General features: G+C 40.2%; 1 protein-coding gene across 1 annotated transcript; it reads right to left on the bottom strand.

Annotated features, from left to right (window-relative positions):
* Positions 1–1,963: 1,963 nt before the first annotated feature.
* Positions 1,964–2,878, bottom strand: LOC118835401 (vomeronasal type-1 receptor 1-like). The gene has a single exon (XM_036742592.1). The coding sequence runs from the start codon at positions 2,876–2,878 to the stop codon at positions 1,964–1,966; it is 915 nt and encodes a 304-aa protein (XP_036598487.1).
* Positions 2,879–18,204: the final 15,326 nt, after the last annotated feature.

Here is an 18,204-nt window from a genome sequence, read left to right as displayed (position 1 = left end):
AATGGAATGAGATAACTCCATTCATCCAAGATTGTCCCAGATCTCACTCGAGGGGAAATTCTCTTAAATCTCTGATGTAGCAAGCTGGAGATAGAGGTGTGATGGAGATGGCCAATGCCTCGTGTTGGCGTCATGTCACAGTCTTTTCTGCCTTCAGTGACCTGAAGTATACTCTCTATCTTCTCCTTTTTTAAAAAAAATATTTTTAATTTGTGGAATAAAACAAGCATTTCCATAAAATAGTACAATAAAAAGATGTTTGTAAATCCACTCTGTACACCTTGCTATTCCTTTCAAATATATGACAAAATTATCATGTAAATTTCTTTTTTTTTCTTCCCTCCCACATGCATGCCCTAGAGATGGCTACTATGGGACACAATTACACACACACACACACACACACACACACACACACACACACACACACACAGAGTGTTTCAGAAAGTTGCCTCTCTTCCCTCAGGCAGCAGGAAATATCTGGCTTTTCTTTTTTGCTATTCAGCTCCATTCCTTCCTGAGAAGCATCCAGTTCAATAACATTGTTGGTGACCAGATGGTTTTGGATGAGAAAAGAAACAGAGGGGTTAGCCTTGGTAAGAAGTAAGGCCACTTCATCAGATGAGACAGAGTTGGAAGAAGAGAGAATGGCAAAAGGCACCTCAATGACAGCAGATGAGGAAGAAGGGAGAAGTGGGAATTCATGGCAAATGGCCTGTTTTTCCTGCAAAATACAAAGCAAGGATCTCAGCTAAAGGAGAGAGAGTGGGGGAGGGGCAACCATGGGAGATTTGAGAAGGGGTGAGAAAGTTTTTAACAGCATCTGTGGAGAGTAGGATAGTGAGTTGATAAGTTAATAAGAATTGCCAAGCAGCAGTGAGAGCCCAGTCGAGGTTATTATGTAATATAAATTTGTAGTGGACTCTGTCAAAACATTTGCATGACTTTCTCCACCTTCATTCATCAGCACATGTATAGTAGGTAACATTCCTATAGCATATACTATTTGTTAGGCACTGTGCTAAGCATTTTGCAATTATTGTATCATTTGAAATAAGGCATCAGAGGAGGACTGCTTGGAAATTCAGAGAGATACCAGAATGCTTTCTTTAAACCTCACAAACTCTAACAGTAATGTCATTCTTTCATTTGGTCAGTCAATAAACATTTATTAAGTACCTACTGTGTACCAGGCATGGTACTAAGCATTAGGGATACATATATGGTGGTGGGGGGGGAAGCTAGTCCTTGTCCTCAGGGAGCTACAATATAATTGGGGAAAACAACACATAAAAGGAAGCTGAAAAGGGGGTATATGGGAGAAATGTAGGTGAGGGTAGGGAGGAACATGATAAAGTCCAAAGTAGTCAGCAAGATGGGAAATGAAAAGATGGTTGGCCTTAAATGGATGTTTTTCCTCCCGTTCCCCACCATTCAGAGACTTCCAAGGGCAGAGAGTGCTAATGAAGTATCCTAGCAAGGCTGATTTGATCTTGCAAGATGAAGAAGTTTCTGTGGGGATGACAAAGAAGTCCAAAGTGGTGCAGCCAAGTGGAAACTGTCATTAAAGGTTTACCAAAGTCCTAGTGACCAGGAGTTCCACAAGGTCATAGCTGGTCAAAGTTTGAACAAACACAGGACTTCTTTCAAATCCATAGTTTTTAATCATAGGCCACTAATTTTATCACTGAAAAATCCAACCTACAATGAAACATAGAGGCAGGAGAGTTACTGTGAAGACTAAGTAAGGTACATCATTGATTTTAGTTGTATAGTTTATAATGTCGCTGGCCCCAGGACTCACCACTGTTCTATTTCCCCTTTCTGATCAGAGTTAGGAAAGGATATCCTCTTTACCAACTACAGATCCTCACCAATTTTGCTATCCTTTTATTGGTCAGGAATTTCCCGAAAAATATTTACTAAAGATTCTGTACAAAGAAGATGAATCCATGGAAATGACTTATAAATATAGACATTTACTCCATTGAGAAGCATAGCAGGAACTGGAGATTTTGGTATCTCTGTGAATCAGCAAAAAGGGGCAGATGGTTGGGAAACATAATGTAATAAATGTAGTCACATTCATCACCCAGAAATTTGTTTGAATAACATATACTTTATATAGCACAAAGCTACAACTGACACAATATGCAAAAATAAAGGTGCCCACCAGTATCAGGATGGTATGGGTGGCCCTGATGTCTGGGGACACCTTTAGGGAAAGGCTGGTACTGTGAATGTACTGGACTCTCTGATGGTGTCCGTAAAGGAGAAACACCATGTAGTTACTGGCCCAGACCATGCATCCCACAAGCAAAAGATCTCGAAAGGAGGACAGGATGACAAACTCTGCAAGCACATTTTCCCAATAGCAATACAGGAGATCAACTCCCCCTTTGTGGCTGTTGTTGCTATTCCTTGAGCCTGTGATACATGCTGTCCCATTAATTTCTATAATTATGTTGAGGATCCAGCAGAAGAGGCAGGAAGATCTGATGAACTTTGGAGTTCTGACTTTGATTTTGGCCAACCTAGAGCTGCTAGGACTGATGATAACTGCCTGAAAGATACTCAAAAGGCAGGTGGAATTCATGGAAAGACCCCGACTAACTCGTCGAAGGAAAAATACAATTTTACACCCAGCATTTCCCAGGAAGTATTGTTTCTTTAAATACAATATTGCCATTGGCATTCCATGGGAGAGAAGCAATATGGCATTGGCCAAAGCAAGTTGAGCCAGAATGGTGTCCGTGGGCCTTGGCCTATGGCTGGTGAAAAAAGTGAAGATGTAAAAGGAGAGAAAGAAGTTCCCCAGGAACCCAACTCCAGCCTGAGAAAGGAAGATAATCCCCAAAGTCATCTCATGTAGAAGCATAGTCTTGGAGTGTTAGGGAGAATTGTAGGCAGGGCAAGAGAGACCTTTTAAGAAAAGAAGACATAAGAATGTAGTAAAGAACATTTCTTGTTTAGCACAATTAAATCCCATAATCCATTTGTGAGATTGGTGATGGAAGTTTATAGTACAGTGTGAGCTGGTGATCAAATGAGCCCCTACCATCTCCTGGAAACCATGTCATGCATACATAAGCATACACTGAAGCAGGCCCTGCATCTGACCCCCATGTTCTTAAATACACGCACAGTCACAAGCATATTTCCTTATTGGTTGTCCTTCATTCTTGAAGAGGACCAAAATGGAATTACTGTGCTTGAGTCAAGATTCAAAGTGTCTGCCTGTGGCTGATCAGGCCGATACCAGCTCAGAATGTTCTACCACAGGTTGGGCACAAGTAGTCCATGTGAACATTTGGGGTGGATACTCTAAACTTGCCAGTCCTGCATTTCCTTTGAGCTGTTTCAATTCCGCTTTGCTCATATGGCACAGCACCTTCTCTGATGTGGGCACACCATGCTGAGTGGTCCTGTGCCAATGTCTCCCATGTCACACAATCCATTCCAAAGTTCTTCAGAGAGACCTTGAGAGTGTCCTTGTATTGCTTCCTCTGACCACCACGTGAACGTTTGTCCTGTGTGAGCTCTCCATAAATAGTCTTTTTGGAAAGTGTACGTTTTGCATTCCAATAATGTGGCCAGCCCATTGGGGTTGCATTCTCTGGAGCAGAGTTTGAATGCTTGGACATCCCTGGAAAGTACACTGCCAAGGTAGGTGAACTTATCCACAGCATTCAAAACCTCTCCATTTGCTGTAACTGATGGTTCCATGTATGGATGGTGTGGTGGTGGCTGATGGAGCAGATCAATAAATGAATAAATAAAATAAACTTATTGACTGACTGAATCCAGAGAAGTCATGCTAGGGCCTTGCTTTGTACCTCTTGTTACAGGCCACTCTAGGAGGTGGTAGGCATTCCTCACTTGGAAGTCTTCAATCAAAGGACATTGGGTGTGCTCTACAAGACATTTTTCCTCATATATGTGTCACACTAGATGGACATTGAGTTTACAACCAACATTGTGTAATTCTGTGCTTCCACATGGATACTTGGGGCATATTGTCTGTCCATCAGGCACTCACCACTGTGACCAGAGCATTGCCATTTTAAGATAGACTTTGTTGTAGATAGCTTTTTTCATAGGAGCAGCTAGATGGTGCAGTGGATAGAGTGCTAGGACTAGAGTCAAGAAGACTTGAGTTCAAATCTGGCCTCAAACACTTACTAGCTATGTGATCCTGGGCAAATCACTTACCCCTATTTGCCTCAGTTTCCTCATCTGTAAAATGAGATGGAGAAGCAAATGGCAAACCACTCCAGTATCTGCCAAGAAAATCCCAAATGGGGTTACAAAGAGTTGGATACAACTGATGTGACTGATAAACAACAACAACCAAACAGCAACAACACAGCCTCACTTTCACTAAAGTGAAGCCTTTACATAGCTTCACCTTAGCAATTCGTAAGCTGACTGTGTGCCTACTTCTTAAATGAGACACAACAGAGTCAATTGACAGGACTCGGTCAAATTCCTTAAAGAAAATACCCTTCTTTTCCTTTAACAGAGCTGAGTTTGTACGCTCCATCAAGCAGAATATCTCTTTGCTTACTACTTTTCAGGAATGTTTTTTGGTCAGGGCTTAATCAGGAGTTTTCTGGATTTTTGCAGCGTGTTTGTGTATACATATGGGCATATATAAAATATGTAATATATCAGACGTGATATATGTTATATATTATATATCACATATGTATGCGTGCACAGCACGTTATATATTATATATACCCATTATATATGTAATATAATGTTATATATATATATCATATATGTATATATACACATCTATATAATATATCAAATATAATGCATAATAGATACAGTACATGATGCGTATCACATACTGTATATATGTGAGGGGTGATGATATGTGAAGGTCAAATGTGCAGTGTCACTGTAAGGACTGCCCTCTCAAAGGCTATACAATCCTCTTCCAACCCTGCCTTAGGGTGTCTTACAAAATGTTGGCTGCTACTGAAAGCAATGGGATGCTATACAAAAATAAGTGATATAAAGATACTTTGAAGTTTGGAGACCAAAATGGTAGGAATTTAAAAGAAATAAAAGAGAATAAGAAGAGATAACAAGAATACACAAAAGAACTATACAAGAAAGTTCTCCACATTGCTAAAAACCTTGATGGTGTAGTGTCTGATCTAGAGCCAGGCTTCCTAGAGCAGAAAGGTAAGTGAACCATGGGAAGCACTGCTGACAATGGGGCTAGTGGAGGTGATGGAATTCCAGCTAAACTCTCTAAAGTCCTGAGAGAGGATGCTGTCAAAGTGCTGCACTCAAGATGCCAGCAAATTTGGAAAAAGCAACGGTGGCCACTGGATTGGAAAAGATCAGTTTACATCCCAATCCTAAAGAAAGGCAATGCCAAGGAATGTTTAAATTGCTGAATAATTCCATTCATTTTACACACAAGCAAGGTGATGTTTAAGATTTTGCAAGCTAGCCTTTAGCAATATGTGAACCAAGAATTAGCAGAAGAGCAGGCTGGTTTTGGAAGAGGCAGAGGAACTAGAGACCAAATTGACAACATGTGCTAGATTATGGAGAAAGCAAGGGAGTTCCAGGAAAAAAATCTACTTCTGCTTCATTGTCTTTGATTGTGTGGGCCTCAACAAAATATAGCAAGTCCTCACAGAGATCGGAGTAACAGAACATTTACTTGTCTCTTGAGGAACCTGTATGTGGGCTGAGAAGCAACAGTTAGAACTGGACATGGACCACTGATTGGTTTAAGATTTGTAAAGAAATATGACAAGGTTGTATATTGTCACCTCATTTATTGGGCTTATATGCAGAGTACATCAAGTGAAATTCCAGGCTGAATCGATCAAAAGCTGAAATTAAGATTGCTGAGTGAAATAGCAACAATCTCAGATATGCAGACAATACCACTCTGCTGGCAGAAGATGAAGAGGAATGAAGAAGCATCTTGATGAAGGTGAAAGAGGAGAGTGTAAAAGTGGGCTTGAAGGTTAACATAAAAAAGTAAGATCTTAGTAATGGGTTCCATCACCCCTTGGCAAACAGAGGGAGAAGTGAAAGAAGTGTCAGATATTAAATTTGGGGGCTCAAAGATAACTGCAGATGGCAACTGTGGCCATGAAATCAAAAGACACTTTCTCCTTGGAAGGAAAGTTATGGCAAATCTGGACAGCATACTGAAAAGCAGAGACACCACCTTGCTGCCAAAGGTCTGTATAGTCAGAACTATGGTTTTTCTACTACCAATGTAGGGCTGTGATAGTTGGCCTATAAGGAAAGTTTAGCACTGCAGAATCAATACTTTTGAATTGTGGTGCTGGAGAAGACTTTTGAGAGACCTTTGGAGAGCAAGGAGATGAAATCAGTCAATACTTAAAGAAATTAATTCAGACTAGTCACTGGAAGGTCACATACTGAAGCTGAAGCTTAAATCCTTTGGCCACATAATGAGAAGATGAGACTCATTGGAAAAGACCCTGATGTTGGGCAAGATTGAAGGCAAAAGGAAAAGGAGACGTAAGTAATTAATTACAATTACACAGTGCTGAACTACCTTTATTCAATTTCATGTGAGGATCCATTGAAGGAAATGAAGAGAAATTGCCAGGAACTGAGAATACTGACAAGAGAACAGAGGAGACTCTGGCAAGACTAAGAGAGGCTTTAAATACCTGTTAGTTTGTCATGAGGATGAGATATTGGACTTGTTCTCATTGGCTCTAGAGGACAGTATAAGGAGCAATGAGTGAAATTGCAAGGAGGGAAATTAGGCTTGATAGGAAAGGGGGAAGTAATCCAGGTTTGGTGGTTGTGGCAAGACCCAAGAGGATTGATTGTTAGTGGCAAGAGCTGCTTAACATTCTATCTTTGTATATTCTCTTATCTTAGTGACTTACACAAAGAATATACTTAATAAAAGCAGAAAGAACACTGTCCAATAGATATATGGCCAAAAAGTGATATGAACAAGCAGTTTTCTTTTTTCTAATTTTTTAAAATTTATTTTTAGTTTTCACCAGTCACTTCTATAAGATTTTGAGTTCCAAATTCCCCCTGCTTTCTCTCCTCCCCCCTCCCAAAGATGGCATGCAATCTGACATAGGCTATACTTGTACAATCCTATTAAACATATTTCCACCTTAGTCATGTTGTGAAAGAAATATTGGAACAAAAGGGAACAACCATCAGAAAGAGAAAACAAAACAAAACAAAAGCAGACAAGAGCAAACAGTCTGCTTCCATCTGCATTCAGACTCCATAGATCTTTCTCTGGATGTGGATGGCATTTTCCATCATGAGTCCCTGGGGAATGTCTTAGACCATTGTACTTCTGAGAAGGGCTAAGTCTATCAAAGTTGATCCTCTCACAGTCTTGCTATTGCTGTGTACAGTGTTCTCCCAGTTCTGCTCGCTTCACTTAGCATCAGTTCATGTAGATTTTTCCAGGTTTTTCTGAAATCTGCCAGCTCATCATTTCTTATAAATCAATAGTATTCTATTACATTCATATGTAATATGGCCACAACTTGTTCGGCCATTTCCCAAATGATGGGCGTCCCCTCAATTCCCAATTCTTTGTCACGACAAAAAGAACTGCTATAAATATCTTTGTACATGTGGGCCCTTTAACCTCTTTTATGATCTCTTTGTTATACAGACCTATTAGAGCTAATGCTGGATCCTCTTTGGGCATAGTTCCAAATTGCTCTCCAGAATGATTGGATCAATTCAAAATTCCACCATCAATGCCTTAGTGTTCCAATTTTCTCACATCTTTCACATTTATCATTTTCCTTTTTTGTGTCATATTAGTCAATCTGATAGTATGTTGTGGTTCCTCAGAGTTGTTTTAATTTTCATTTCTTCAATGAATAGTTATTAAGAACTTTTTCACATGAGTGTAGATAGTTTTAATTTCCTTATCTGAAAACTGCCTGTTCATATCTTTTGACCATCTATCAGTTGGAGAATGACTTGTATTCTTGTAAATTTGACTCAGCTCTCTATATATTTTAGAAATGAGGCCTGTATCAGAGACACTGACTGTAAAAATGGTATCCTGGGCTTTTTGCTTGCCTTCTAATATTGATTGCATTGGCTATATTTGTGCAAAACCTTTTTAATTTAATGTAGTAAAATTATCTATTTTGAATTTCATAATATTCTCTATCTCTCATTTTGTCATAAATTCTCCCATTTTCTATAGATCTGAGAGGTAAACTATTCCTTGTTCTTCTAGTTTGTTTATAGTATCACCCTTTATATCTAAACCATGTACATGTTTTGACCTTATCTTGGTACATGGTGTAAGATGTTGATCTATACCTAGTTTCTGCCATACTATTTTCCAGTTTCTCCTGATGTTTTTGTTAAATAGTGAGTTCTTATCCCAGAAGTTGGAGCCTTTGTGTTTATCAAACAGTAGATTACTATAGTCATTGACTACTGTATATTGCGTACCTGAATAATTCCCTTGATCCACCATTCTATTTCTTAGCCAGTACCAAGTAGTTTTGATGACTGCTGCTTTATAAAATAGTTTTATACTTATATTTTGCATTTCTTTTCATTAATTCCCTTGCTATTCTAGAACTTTTGTTCTCCCAGATGAATTTTTTAATATCTTTTTCTAGCTCTATAAAATAATTTTTGGTAGTTTGATTGGCATGGCACTGAAGAAGTAAATTATTTTAGGTAGAATTGTTATTTGTATTATATTAGCTTGGTCTATCCATAAGCAACTGATATTTTTCCAATTATTTAGATCTGACTTTGTGTGAAAAGTGTTTTGGAATTGTGTTCATATAGTTCCTGGGTTTGTTTTGGCCGATTGACTCCCACATATTTTTTATTGTTTATAGTATCTTTAAATGCAATTTCTCTTTCTATCTCTTGCTGCTGGGCTTTGGTAGTAAGATATAGAAGTGCCAATGATTTATGTGGGTTTATTTTATATCCTGCAACTTTGCTAAAGTTGTTAATTATTTCAAGTAGTCTTTTACTTGATTCGCTAGGATTCTCTAAGTAAATCATCTTATCATAAGATTTATTTCTTCTTTGCTTATTCTAATTCCTTCAATTTCTTTTTCTTCTCTTATTCCTAAAACTAACATTTCTAGCGCCATATTGAATAACAGTGGTGATAATGGACATCCTTGTTTCACCCCCCATCTTATTGGAAATGCTTCTAGCTTATCCCCATTACATATAATACTTGCTGGTGGTTTTAGGTAGATGCTACCTACCATTTTAAGGAAAGCTCCATTTGTCCCTATGCTCACTAATGTTTTTACTAGGAATGGGTGCTGTATTTTGTCAAAAGCTTTTTCTGCATCTATTGAAATAATGATATGATTTCTGTTAATTTTCTTATTGGTATAGTCAATTTTGCTGATAGGTTTCTTAATATTGAACTCATTGTAAATAAGCAGTTTTCTAATGAAAAATGCAAAATATCAAGAAATACGTGGAATAGTGTTCTAAATCACTAAGAACAAGAGAAATGCTTATTGCCACAACGAGATTCCACCTCCCACCCCCTGGATTGGTGATTGCAACAAAAGATCATAGAGGTTGTGGGGGTAGGAGCAGCAGCAGTAGCAGTAATCATAGTAGTAACACCTAACACTTATATCTGGGTTGAAGGCATGCAAAGCTCTTTTAAAATATGATCTCTGTCTAGCATCACAACAAGCCTAGGAAGGAGGTGATCTTACTATCCTCACCTTACAGTTGGGGAAATTTAAACTCCGAACTCCAGTCTTATTAAGTCCCATTCTAGGAGTTGTACCCAATGTACCATGTTGCTTATAGTAAAAACATTTGGAAGGATTTCAGGACAATCTGCACACTAATTTACTACTGACAGAGCTGAAAAATGGTTCAAATATTATGTAAACAAATTTGCTACTCTATCAAAATTCATACATACATACATAAAGACAAACAGACATAAATGCTCTAGCAAAAGTCACTAATACACATGTGTGCATAAAAATGTGCTTATGTAAATTTTGCTCAAAAATGAAGGAAAAAAAGAGGAGAGTACACACACAAAATATAGTTACTCTTTTTGGTAACAAAAAAAACTTGAAATAGTGAGTTGAGGAGTGGCTTAACAAATTATGGTATGTGAATTTGAGGGAATATATTTTATGAAAGGACAAAATGGACAGAACAAAGGAAACTTGGAAGAACATATGAAATGCTGGAGAATGAAGTAAGAAGAATAAGAAAAACACATGATATAGGAACTAAAATAATGAAAGGAAAAAGAGCTTTGGAAAGTGTGCCCCAAATTAGTGCTATGAAAAATCATGACTTTGGCGGTGTGATGATGAAAGATGCTTACCAGCCCTGGGAAAGTGCAGGATGGGATACACATTTTCAGACATACTCAGTCTGTTTTGTTCTGCTTGACCATGTTTATTTGTTAAGAAGCAGAGCTTCTATTTGGGGAATGGAGTTTGGCTGTGATACAGAAGTACCCTGACAGGACTGGAAAGAACCAAATCTGAGGAAATTTAGTAAAGATAAATGTAAAGACCTCTATTTATGTACAAAAAAAATTCAAAATGGAAGGCAGAAAGGCATGGTCAGGTCATCCTTGTTATGAAATAATTTTGTGGTATCTGTGGACTGAAAGGGGACTCTGTTTTGGCAGTGCAGCAAACAAAAGGTGATGAGAACTTAGGCAACATTCTCAGAGGCATACTTCTGGGAAATATTGAGGAAATGTCCCATCGTACCCTGTCCTATCATAGCTTATTTCGGTATTGCCCACAGTTCTGGTGCTAAGCTTTTAAAAGGCCCTTGAGAAGCTGGAGGGTGCCTAGACAGGGACTTCTGTTATGTTGAAGGATCCAGAAGAGTCTGCATTAAAATGAGGATCATTGAAAGAACTGGACCCTAGAGAAGAGGAGGCTTAGGGAGCGTTCAATATCTCCCTTCAAGCAATCTAAAGGCTATTGTGAGTCTTGGCATAATTTTCCCCCTTATGCTCCATGGTGGTAAGAAAAGCGCCTTCTTCCCAGGGCTATTATGAAGCTCCAATGAGGTAAGAGGGAAAGGGAATAAGTATTTATGAAATGCTTGCTAAGTGCCAGGCACTAGGCTAAGCATGCTAAGACTGTCTCGTTTGATCTTCACAACTTTGGGGGGTATTATCCCCATTTCACAGTTGAGAAAACTGGTGCAAACAGAGGTTAAGCTACTTGCTCAGCATCATGCTCCTAGTAAGAGTCTGAGGCCAAGCCTTCTTCACTTCAGTCCTACCACTCTCTTCCTGGGCTATCTGGCTGCAGAATGGCCCTAACATAGGGCATTGAATTGGGACTGAACTGATGCTGGGAGCTCCCAGTAAGAAATTTCCCTCTATGAACTCATAACAGCACCTGGAGAGTCCTTTAGGGAACAGCATTGGAGTACCATGCTCAAGGTCCCACTGCTTGTGTGGATCAGATGCTGGTCTTGAACTCAGGTCTTCCTGGCTCCAAGGCCAGCTCTTTCCATGAGAAGCAGTGAGGTGCTGAAGTAGACAGATGAGGAGCAAAACCCATAGATTGCTAAACCTAGTCACTCATCTCTGGCTTCAAATCTGCCCTCGGGCACATGCTAGCTGTCTGACCACGGGCATGTCACTTGCTCTCTGTTTGCCTCAGTTTTCTTATCTGTAAAATGAAAATAATAGTAGCGCATATCTCCCAGGATCATTGTATCAAATGAGTCACTTATACAGTGGTTTTAATATCTCCATTTGGATGTAAATTGTTTATTGTTACATGCTACTTAATTACTATTGTTATAATCATTGCTGTTCTTGTTACTAGATCCCATTGCCTTGAGAGAAGTCACGAACGAAAGATAATAGAGCTACCGGCCAAGAACTGGTGCTAGAACCCTCAACAAGCCAACCCAAATGGGCCCCCAACCATTAGAGTGTCTCCACTTCAGGCCCAGTCACTCACCAAGGGCATGCTCGGACCTACAGAGTATGGCCCATTTTCCTCATTGTTGATCCTAAGTCTTCTCCGAGATTCTTTGACAAATGTTTTCCTGAAATCGAAGTATGTTACACTTTCAATGCTTCCCTGATTTAGACTTTCTTCTCCACCAAGTAAAGGCAAGGAGGTAAGAGCAACAGGGCCTGTCCTGGTGATTTTAATAATCAGGCTATTTTTCATGATCACCCCCGAGAAGTTCCCCCAACATCCTGCACAAAGCAAGAAGCAGAGTTCCCTCTCAGCCTCAGAAACTTCCAGCACATTACTGTTCCTGTGAGCAAGACCTTGTTGACAAGCCTGCCCCATGGCCAGCACACAGGAAGCCATCCAGGGCAGCATCCCATCCCTACCCTGCCCAGCATGAAGGCTAAGGGCTACATCCCACTCTCTGTATGCAAGCTTGCGACAGACAGCAACACTCACCTGGCTGCCTGCTGTGCTATCCAAGAGCCTGGGATTCCATCCATCAGAGCCCACAAGAGACAGTCTGGGTTCTAGTTAAAGGGCCTGGATGTCTGAGCTCATCTCCCTCTTGGAGATGTAATTATCATGTCACCTGCAGGATTAGTGACATTTTCTTCTCAGGGAGTCAGTGATGTCTCCAAGGGTGTGGAAACTTGGGCCCTGAAGCCAATCCCCAGCAGCAATTAAGCCTGAGTAATGAGAGTGCTCAGTGAGCAGCTGCAGCAGCTGGGAGAAAAGTTTTGTTATGCTCCTTATGGGGGGAGAGGCAGACATGACCGAGCTGGGACCACTGAGAGCTGGCAATCAAGGAGCTCTGGGACTGCATCTACCCATTGTCAGCCTTGGTTGGAATACTATGGCTCCAAATTGGGCTACAGGAAAGTGATAGTCACTTTGGTCACACCTACATCCTGCTCATGCTTTTTCATCTTGGGGCCTTGAAGGCCACAACTGCAAGTATGGTTTAGGTTGAGATGAAAGAAATGACCCCTGAGAATATTCTTCCAAATGCACATTGTGGGAAGGCCATACTGTGAGATGAGCTAAGTGAGACCATGGCAATGATATCTCCTTTCCTGGAGCTATATTACTTATATTACCTAGAGCTACAAGGCAAGCTGTATGCATAGTGTAAGTGCCTAGGTTTCGGTCTGCTCCACATAGTCGGGAAAATGTGTGGGAGCCTTGACCACTTTGTTCTCAAGACTGATTGTGGAGAGACCAGAAGGGAGTCATGAGGGTTTCCTAGTTCTTAGATATCATGCTCTGTGGCCTTGTTCAGGGGATTCCTTGTTCAGGGTCCCATCTTGCCCCATTTCCTAACTAGCTGCACTGTTTTTGGACTTCTTTGGACCTTTCCATCATACCTGCTTTCCCCAGGAAATTCGTCATTGGAAAATCTCATTGTCCAGTAAAGACCGAACCTGCCTCAGTCCTCAACTCTCCCCTGTACGTTCTAGCCCTACTGTCAGACCCTCTTTCTGGAAGGTAGGCCCATTCCAGGGACTCTATTTAAAGAGGAGGCTCAGCACAGTCTTCTCCCCATTTCCCTCCAGCTACATTGCTTTTCCGTGATTTGAACCTCTACAATCATGGAGTATCGTCCCCTCATTAGCTCATAAGCTCCTTGTTAACAGAGATTATCTTTGTTTTTGTATCCCCAATGCTTAGCACAATGCCTGGCACATAGTAGCCACTTAATAAATGTTTATTGACTGATTTCCCTCCCTTCAGTCCTGCATATTGCATGTATACTCCTATGTCTTGGTGGGTACATGGAATGAAACATGGCTTTAGGGAAGTGGATTGTTTCCTAGCTCTGCCAGCCTGTCCTCCTTCCTCCAGCTTTATATCAGGAATAAAGGAGACCTTTGGCCCAATTGATTCATCATTCAATCTTTTTAAAAGGAGGATCCACCAAGAATCCACTGCAATGTTTGATATTAAAGACAGAGTGTGATAAAGTAGAAGTACTGGTCTTGAAGCCAGAACAGGGGCCAACAGTATGGAAGAGGGAAATGATTCTATAAGGAGGATCTTCAACACTCCATACTTATTTGAGGCAATTTAATCAGTGTAAGGATATGATGAAGCTTCTGTTCTACCTTCACCCAAACAATGGTGAAGGGAAGGTTCTGGAAATATCAATTAGAAACCTCCTTCCAAGTTGGGGTTCCAAAGAGCATTTATAAAGAGGTCATGGTTCTTAAAGACTATTGGAAGTATACAGTTGTCCCATATGTTTGGTCCTTGAATGTTTCTCAAAGGACAGTAGGAAGTAAATGGCCTGAGGGCCAATACTTGCTTCAGCTCCACAGCTGATCATAGTCTGTGTCCAAATGAAAAGTCCTGGTGGAAAGGTATGCTTGGCAATCTCCTTTCCCAATACATCCTTTTATATTCAGGTACCAGGTAAGAAGGAAAATCTGGGAGACTCAGAAACCCATCCTGTCACATGGAAGATTTCCACTGTGTTCTCTCATCTGTTAATGAGCCAAGTACCTGAATTGACTCTGGAGTTGGCCCATGTTGCACCAAAGGCTGTACAATTGAATCATGAAATTTACTACAAAGACTTAGCAGGACAACCATAACCTACCACCTACCATGTTGTCACAACATAAGGCACAGTGGATCAAGTAGTATAGACCTCAGACATTTAGTATCCACAGCAGGTACAATCATGTCTTAGCCTTAGACATTGTGCTCACAAAATGGCTTCCCTTACACATACAAACACAAAACACACACAGTATTACAGGATGTGTGCCTGCACTATTTTTCTGGAAAAAAAATGCCATCCTGATAGGAAATAGGCATGGAGATATATTCTTAGCAGAGAAGAATGAGGTCAGTCAATGACAGGGGAAAACAGACCATATTGTAGAGTCTCATTTCTCAATTTATGTTCTGTGGTGACACCATGGATTCCAGGTTTCTCCATGGAATCATTCCTGGGGAAGACTTTCCTTTTGTCAATGAGTCTCCATTGGGAGAAAATTAGATGTCTTCTTTCCCATTTTGAATATTTGGAAAGCAAGATCATTTTGTGATTTCAGAAAAAGTTGCCTAAATAACTGAGGCTATTCAGCTGACTGTCCATCATGCCTCGAATGCCCCCTTCTGACTCCATCTCTTCGGGTCTCATTTCATACAATAGACAGCCCAGGTTTCACCATACAGACAGCTCCTTTCCTGATCTTCACACCCCAGCACATCCCACCCCCAGCCACTAGGGGGCTCCATGACAACTTGGTGTGAATTTTGTCTACGGCTACTTGTCTTTGGCTGTGGTTGCATAGACTCGTTGGTCTTTTCCGGCAGAATGCAGATCAATGGAAGGCAATGAGTGTTTCATTTTCTTTTTCTGCCTTCTATCCACAGCACCTAGCCACATACCTGGCCCATCACAGGTCCTTAGTCGGTCCTCGCTATTGGATTGATATTGACCTTGTCAGACCTGCCGAGTTCCTCAAAGTTCCAGGCCACTTTAGCAGCTGAACCCTGAAGTTTCCAAAGTTCCTCAAGTTTTCCTGTTGACAGTTCACCACACCAGACAGTCTGATTAGAAGATCAGCATTCAATTTTTCTTTAATTTAAAGAGTTAATAATAGAATCCTTGCATACAATACATCTTTTATATTGAGGCAAATGAAGGGATATTAATGGGGTAGACAGAGAACACAAGGATCAGATGAGGAATTTTCCAGAGGTATCTGTCTCCAAAGAAAAGATATCTCTTTCAAAAACTAGAGCAGGTGGAACCTTGGAGAAGAAATACAGAGGAAAGAGTCTAGCTGAATTTGAATATCATCATTAAAAGTCAGTCAAAAGACTTTAGTCAGACAGACTTCAGAAATGTCCATGCCATTGGAAAATTGGAAGAGTCCCTTGTCAGTTGAACAGAGATCAAATAAGTTTATGAAATACTCCTAATTACAAATGCCAAAAAAATCACCCAATCATTTATTTAGACATTTATGGAGTTTCATGATAAGGGAGAGCAGCAGGATTGGGGGAAAGGAATTTAGATGTGGGAGAATATTGTCTAATCTGTATTGTCCACATTTCTTAATCTCAGCATTAACAGTATACTCTCTTTTCTGGAGTTTCAAATAGAAGTCTCATGAATTGGGATTTCCAGGTGACTCCATGATTGAGACTGGCCTAAAGAAAAATGCATTCATTAACTTATAAACCACTTATTAAGTCCCTAATGTATATAGTATATCCTGGACATTGTCAAAGTTCCTTGGGCTACAAAGAAAAAAATAAAATAAAGTTAAATAAAATCAAACATGTCCTGCCCTCAAGAGGTTTACATTTATTGAGCAGGAACAACATAGAGAAAATGAGAAATAAAATATGCTCAAAACAACTGTAAACTAATTTTGTGAAGAGGAGGACAGTAGCATCTGGAGGTGCCAGGATATGATTCTAGTAGGATGTGGCTTGAGTGACCTGAGCCGTCCATGATAATCAGGTATTGCTTCCAGATTCAGCTCAGATCTGACCTTCTGAGGGATGCTTTTTCCAGTCTTCCTAAGTGCTAGTCTGTTTCCCTCCCTCACTCCTTTGTGCTTCTTACTCAGTCTGTCTCTCTTTGCATAGTGCTCTCTGTATGTATATAGACATACATTCATCTATGCATGCATATATATATATACATACATTTACATAGTTATTTATGCATTGTTTGTCACTCCCATTTTAATGAATGTTTCTTGAGGGTAGGACTTTCTTGTATTTTTTTTTCTGTGTGCTAGTGCTTGGCACACCAACTAGTGCATAGTGAGGGCTCACAAAATCCTTATCAAACTGAGTGAATAACTGACTGACTGATTTGGAAAAGAGTGCATCCTTACACTTGGAGATGAGCATGCAAATGAGCTGGTTTCTTTGACATTTCAGCATCTTCCTGGAGGTTTCTCGTCCACCAGGGAGCTTTCCCTGAAGAGAGTCTAGAACCCTGTATGTCATATCTCCAAGGCAGATAAAGAACTCTCCTCTCCAAAGATCTCATGAACTCTGTCCTTCTTATTGGCACAAAGGCTGAGTAATCTCTCCCTCTAAAATGAGGATAGTCTTGAGCTAGATATTTGGATACACTCAAACCAGATATATGAGCATAGACAAAATTAATGTGAAGCAGCTAAAAGGTATTTTTTTCAGAGGGTGGGCTAGCAGGTGGAGGTAGAAGGAAAGATGTGATGGGGAAGGTCATAGGTAAAGTGCAAGTTGAGGGAAACTAAAGATTCTGAGACAGAGAGGTGAGAAGGGAGAAGATGAAAAGCATCATGGTTAGCCAGGGAAATGAACATATTTTTCAAGCCATGTCATGAGGGCATAAATTGATCTTGATTTCCACATCTTTGACATGGAAATTCAAAGAAACAAAGCATTTCAGTTTTCAGTGACGGAGACTACTGGGCAAAAGAAGAATAGTCCCTGGAAAGATTCCATGAAGAAATGCCTGATTTGGGGGATTAATACAGCATATAAATTTGGAAATTTCTGTGTCCTTTATTTTACTAAACTCAGTCTTCTCTTAGGAAAACATTCCCATTTCTGATAGTTTGCAAGGTGATAATATTCATGAAGAAATGGTCTAGACACATACAGGATATTTGTTTCTGGGAATATATGGTTTGGGTGTGTAAAAAGGAAACCCAGTGTGGCTCAAAGGCTTAAATCTAAGGCTTAAGTAGTGTCTGTTCTTGGCCCTGAGAGTCTGAAGCCCCTATTGCCTTATCTATTATTCTCTCCCCAGTGACCACATGGAAGATATAATGATGGAAGATGGAAGGCTAGAAGACTCATCAGTCTACCCAATGGACACTTTTTGATTTGGGCCTTACTGATCAACCTACAGTCATTGCAGAGACTGGACTTCTTGACAATAAGATGGGAACTTTCCATGTGCAATGATCAATCTTGCAGTCTCCTAGATGCCTTTCCTTCCTTTTTTTTTTATTAGTAGAATCTTTTATTCATATTCCGATATAAGTTTCCAGAAAAAAAACCAACAAAAATTTTTTTCAAAAAAAATCTTCCCAACTACACACAGGAAGGAGGTTCAAAAGGAAAAGGGGGGTGCCTGTCCATCCAACCTGGCCCCCCCCAGGTGTAATTTTGGCAGCAACAAGTGGGTGGGGGAATGGCCCAAAAAAACAATGGTGAAGGAAATGGTGCAGAAGCCTTGGGGAAGAAGAGAGGGCAGGGAGGG

The sequence above is a fragment of the Trichosurus vulpecula genome, chromosome 2, assembly GCF_011100635.1.
Source record: "Trichosurus vulpecula isolate mTriVul1 chromosome 2, mTriVul1.pri, whole genome shotgun sequence".
Classification (NCBI taxonomy): Eukaryota; Metazoa; Chordata; class Mammalia; order Diprotodontia; family Phalangeridae; genus Trichosurus; species Trichosurus vulpecula.
Note: the sequence above shows the minus strand (reverse complement) of the source record. Positions and strands in the feature narration are given on the sequence as shown.

What these genes read in the sequence shown, in the direction of transcription:
- LOC118835401 (XM_036742592.1), bottom strand. Translation starts at nt 2,878, where the DNA reads ATGCTTCTACATGAGATGACTTTGGGGATTATCTTCCTTTCTCAGGCT.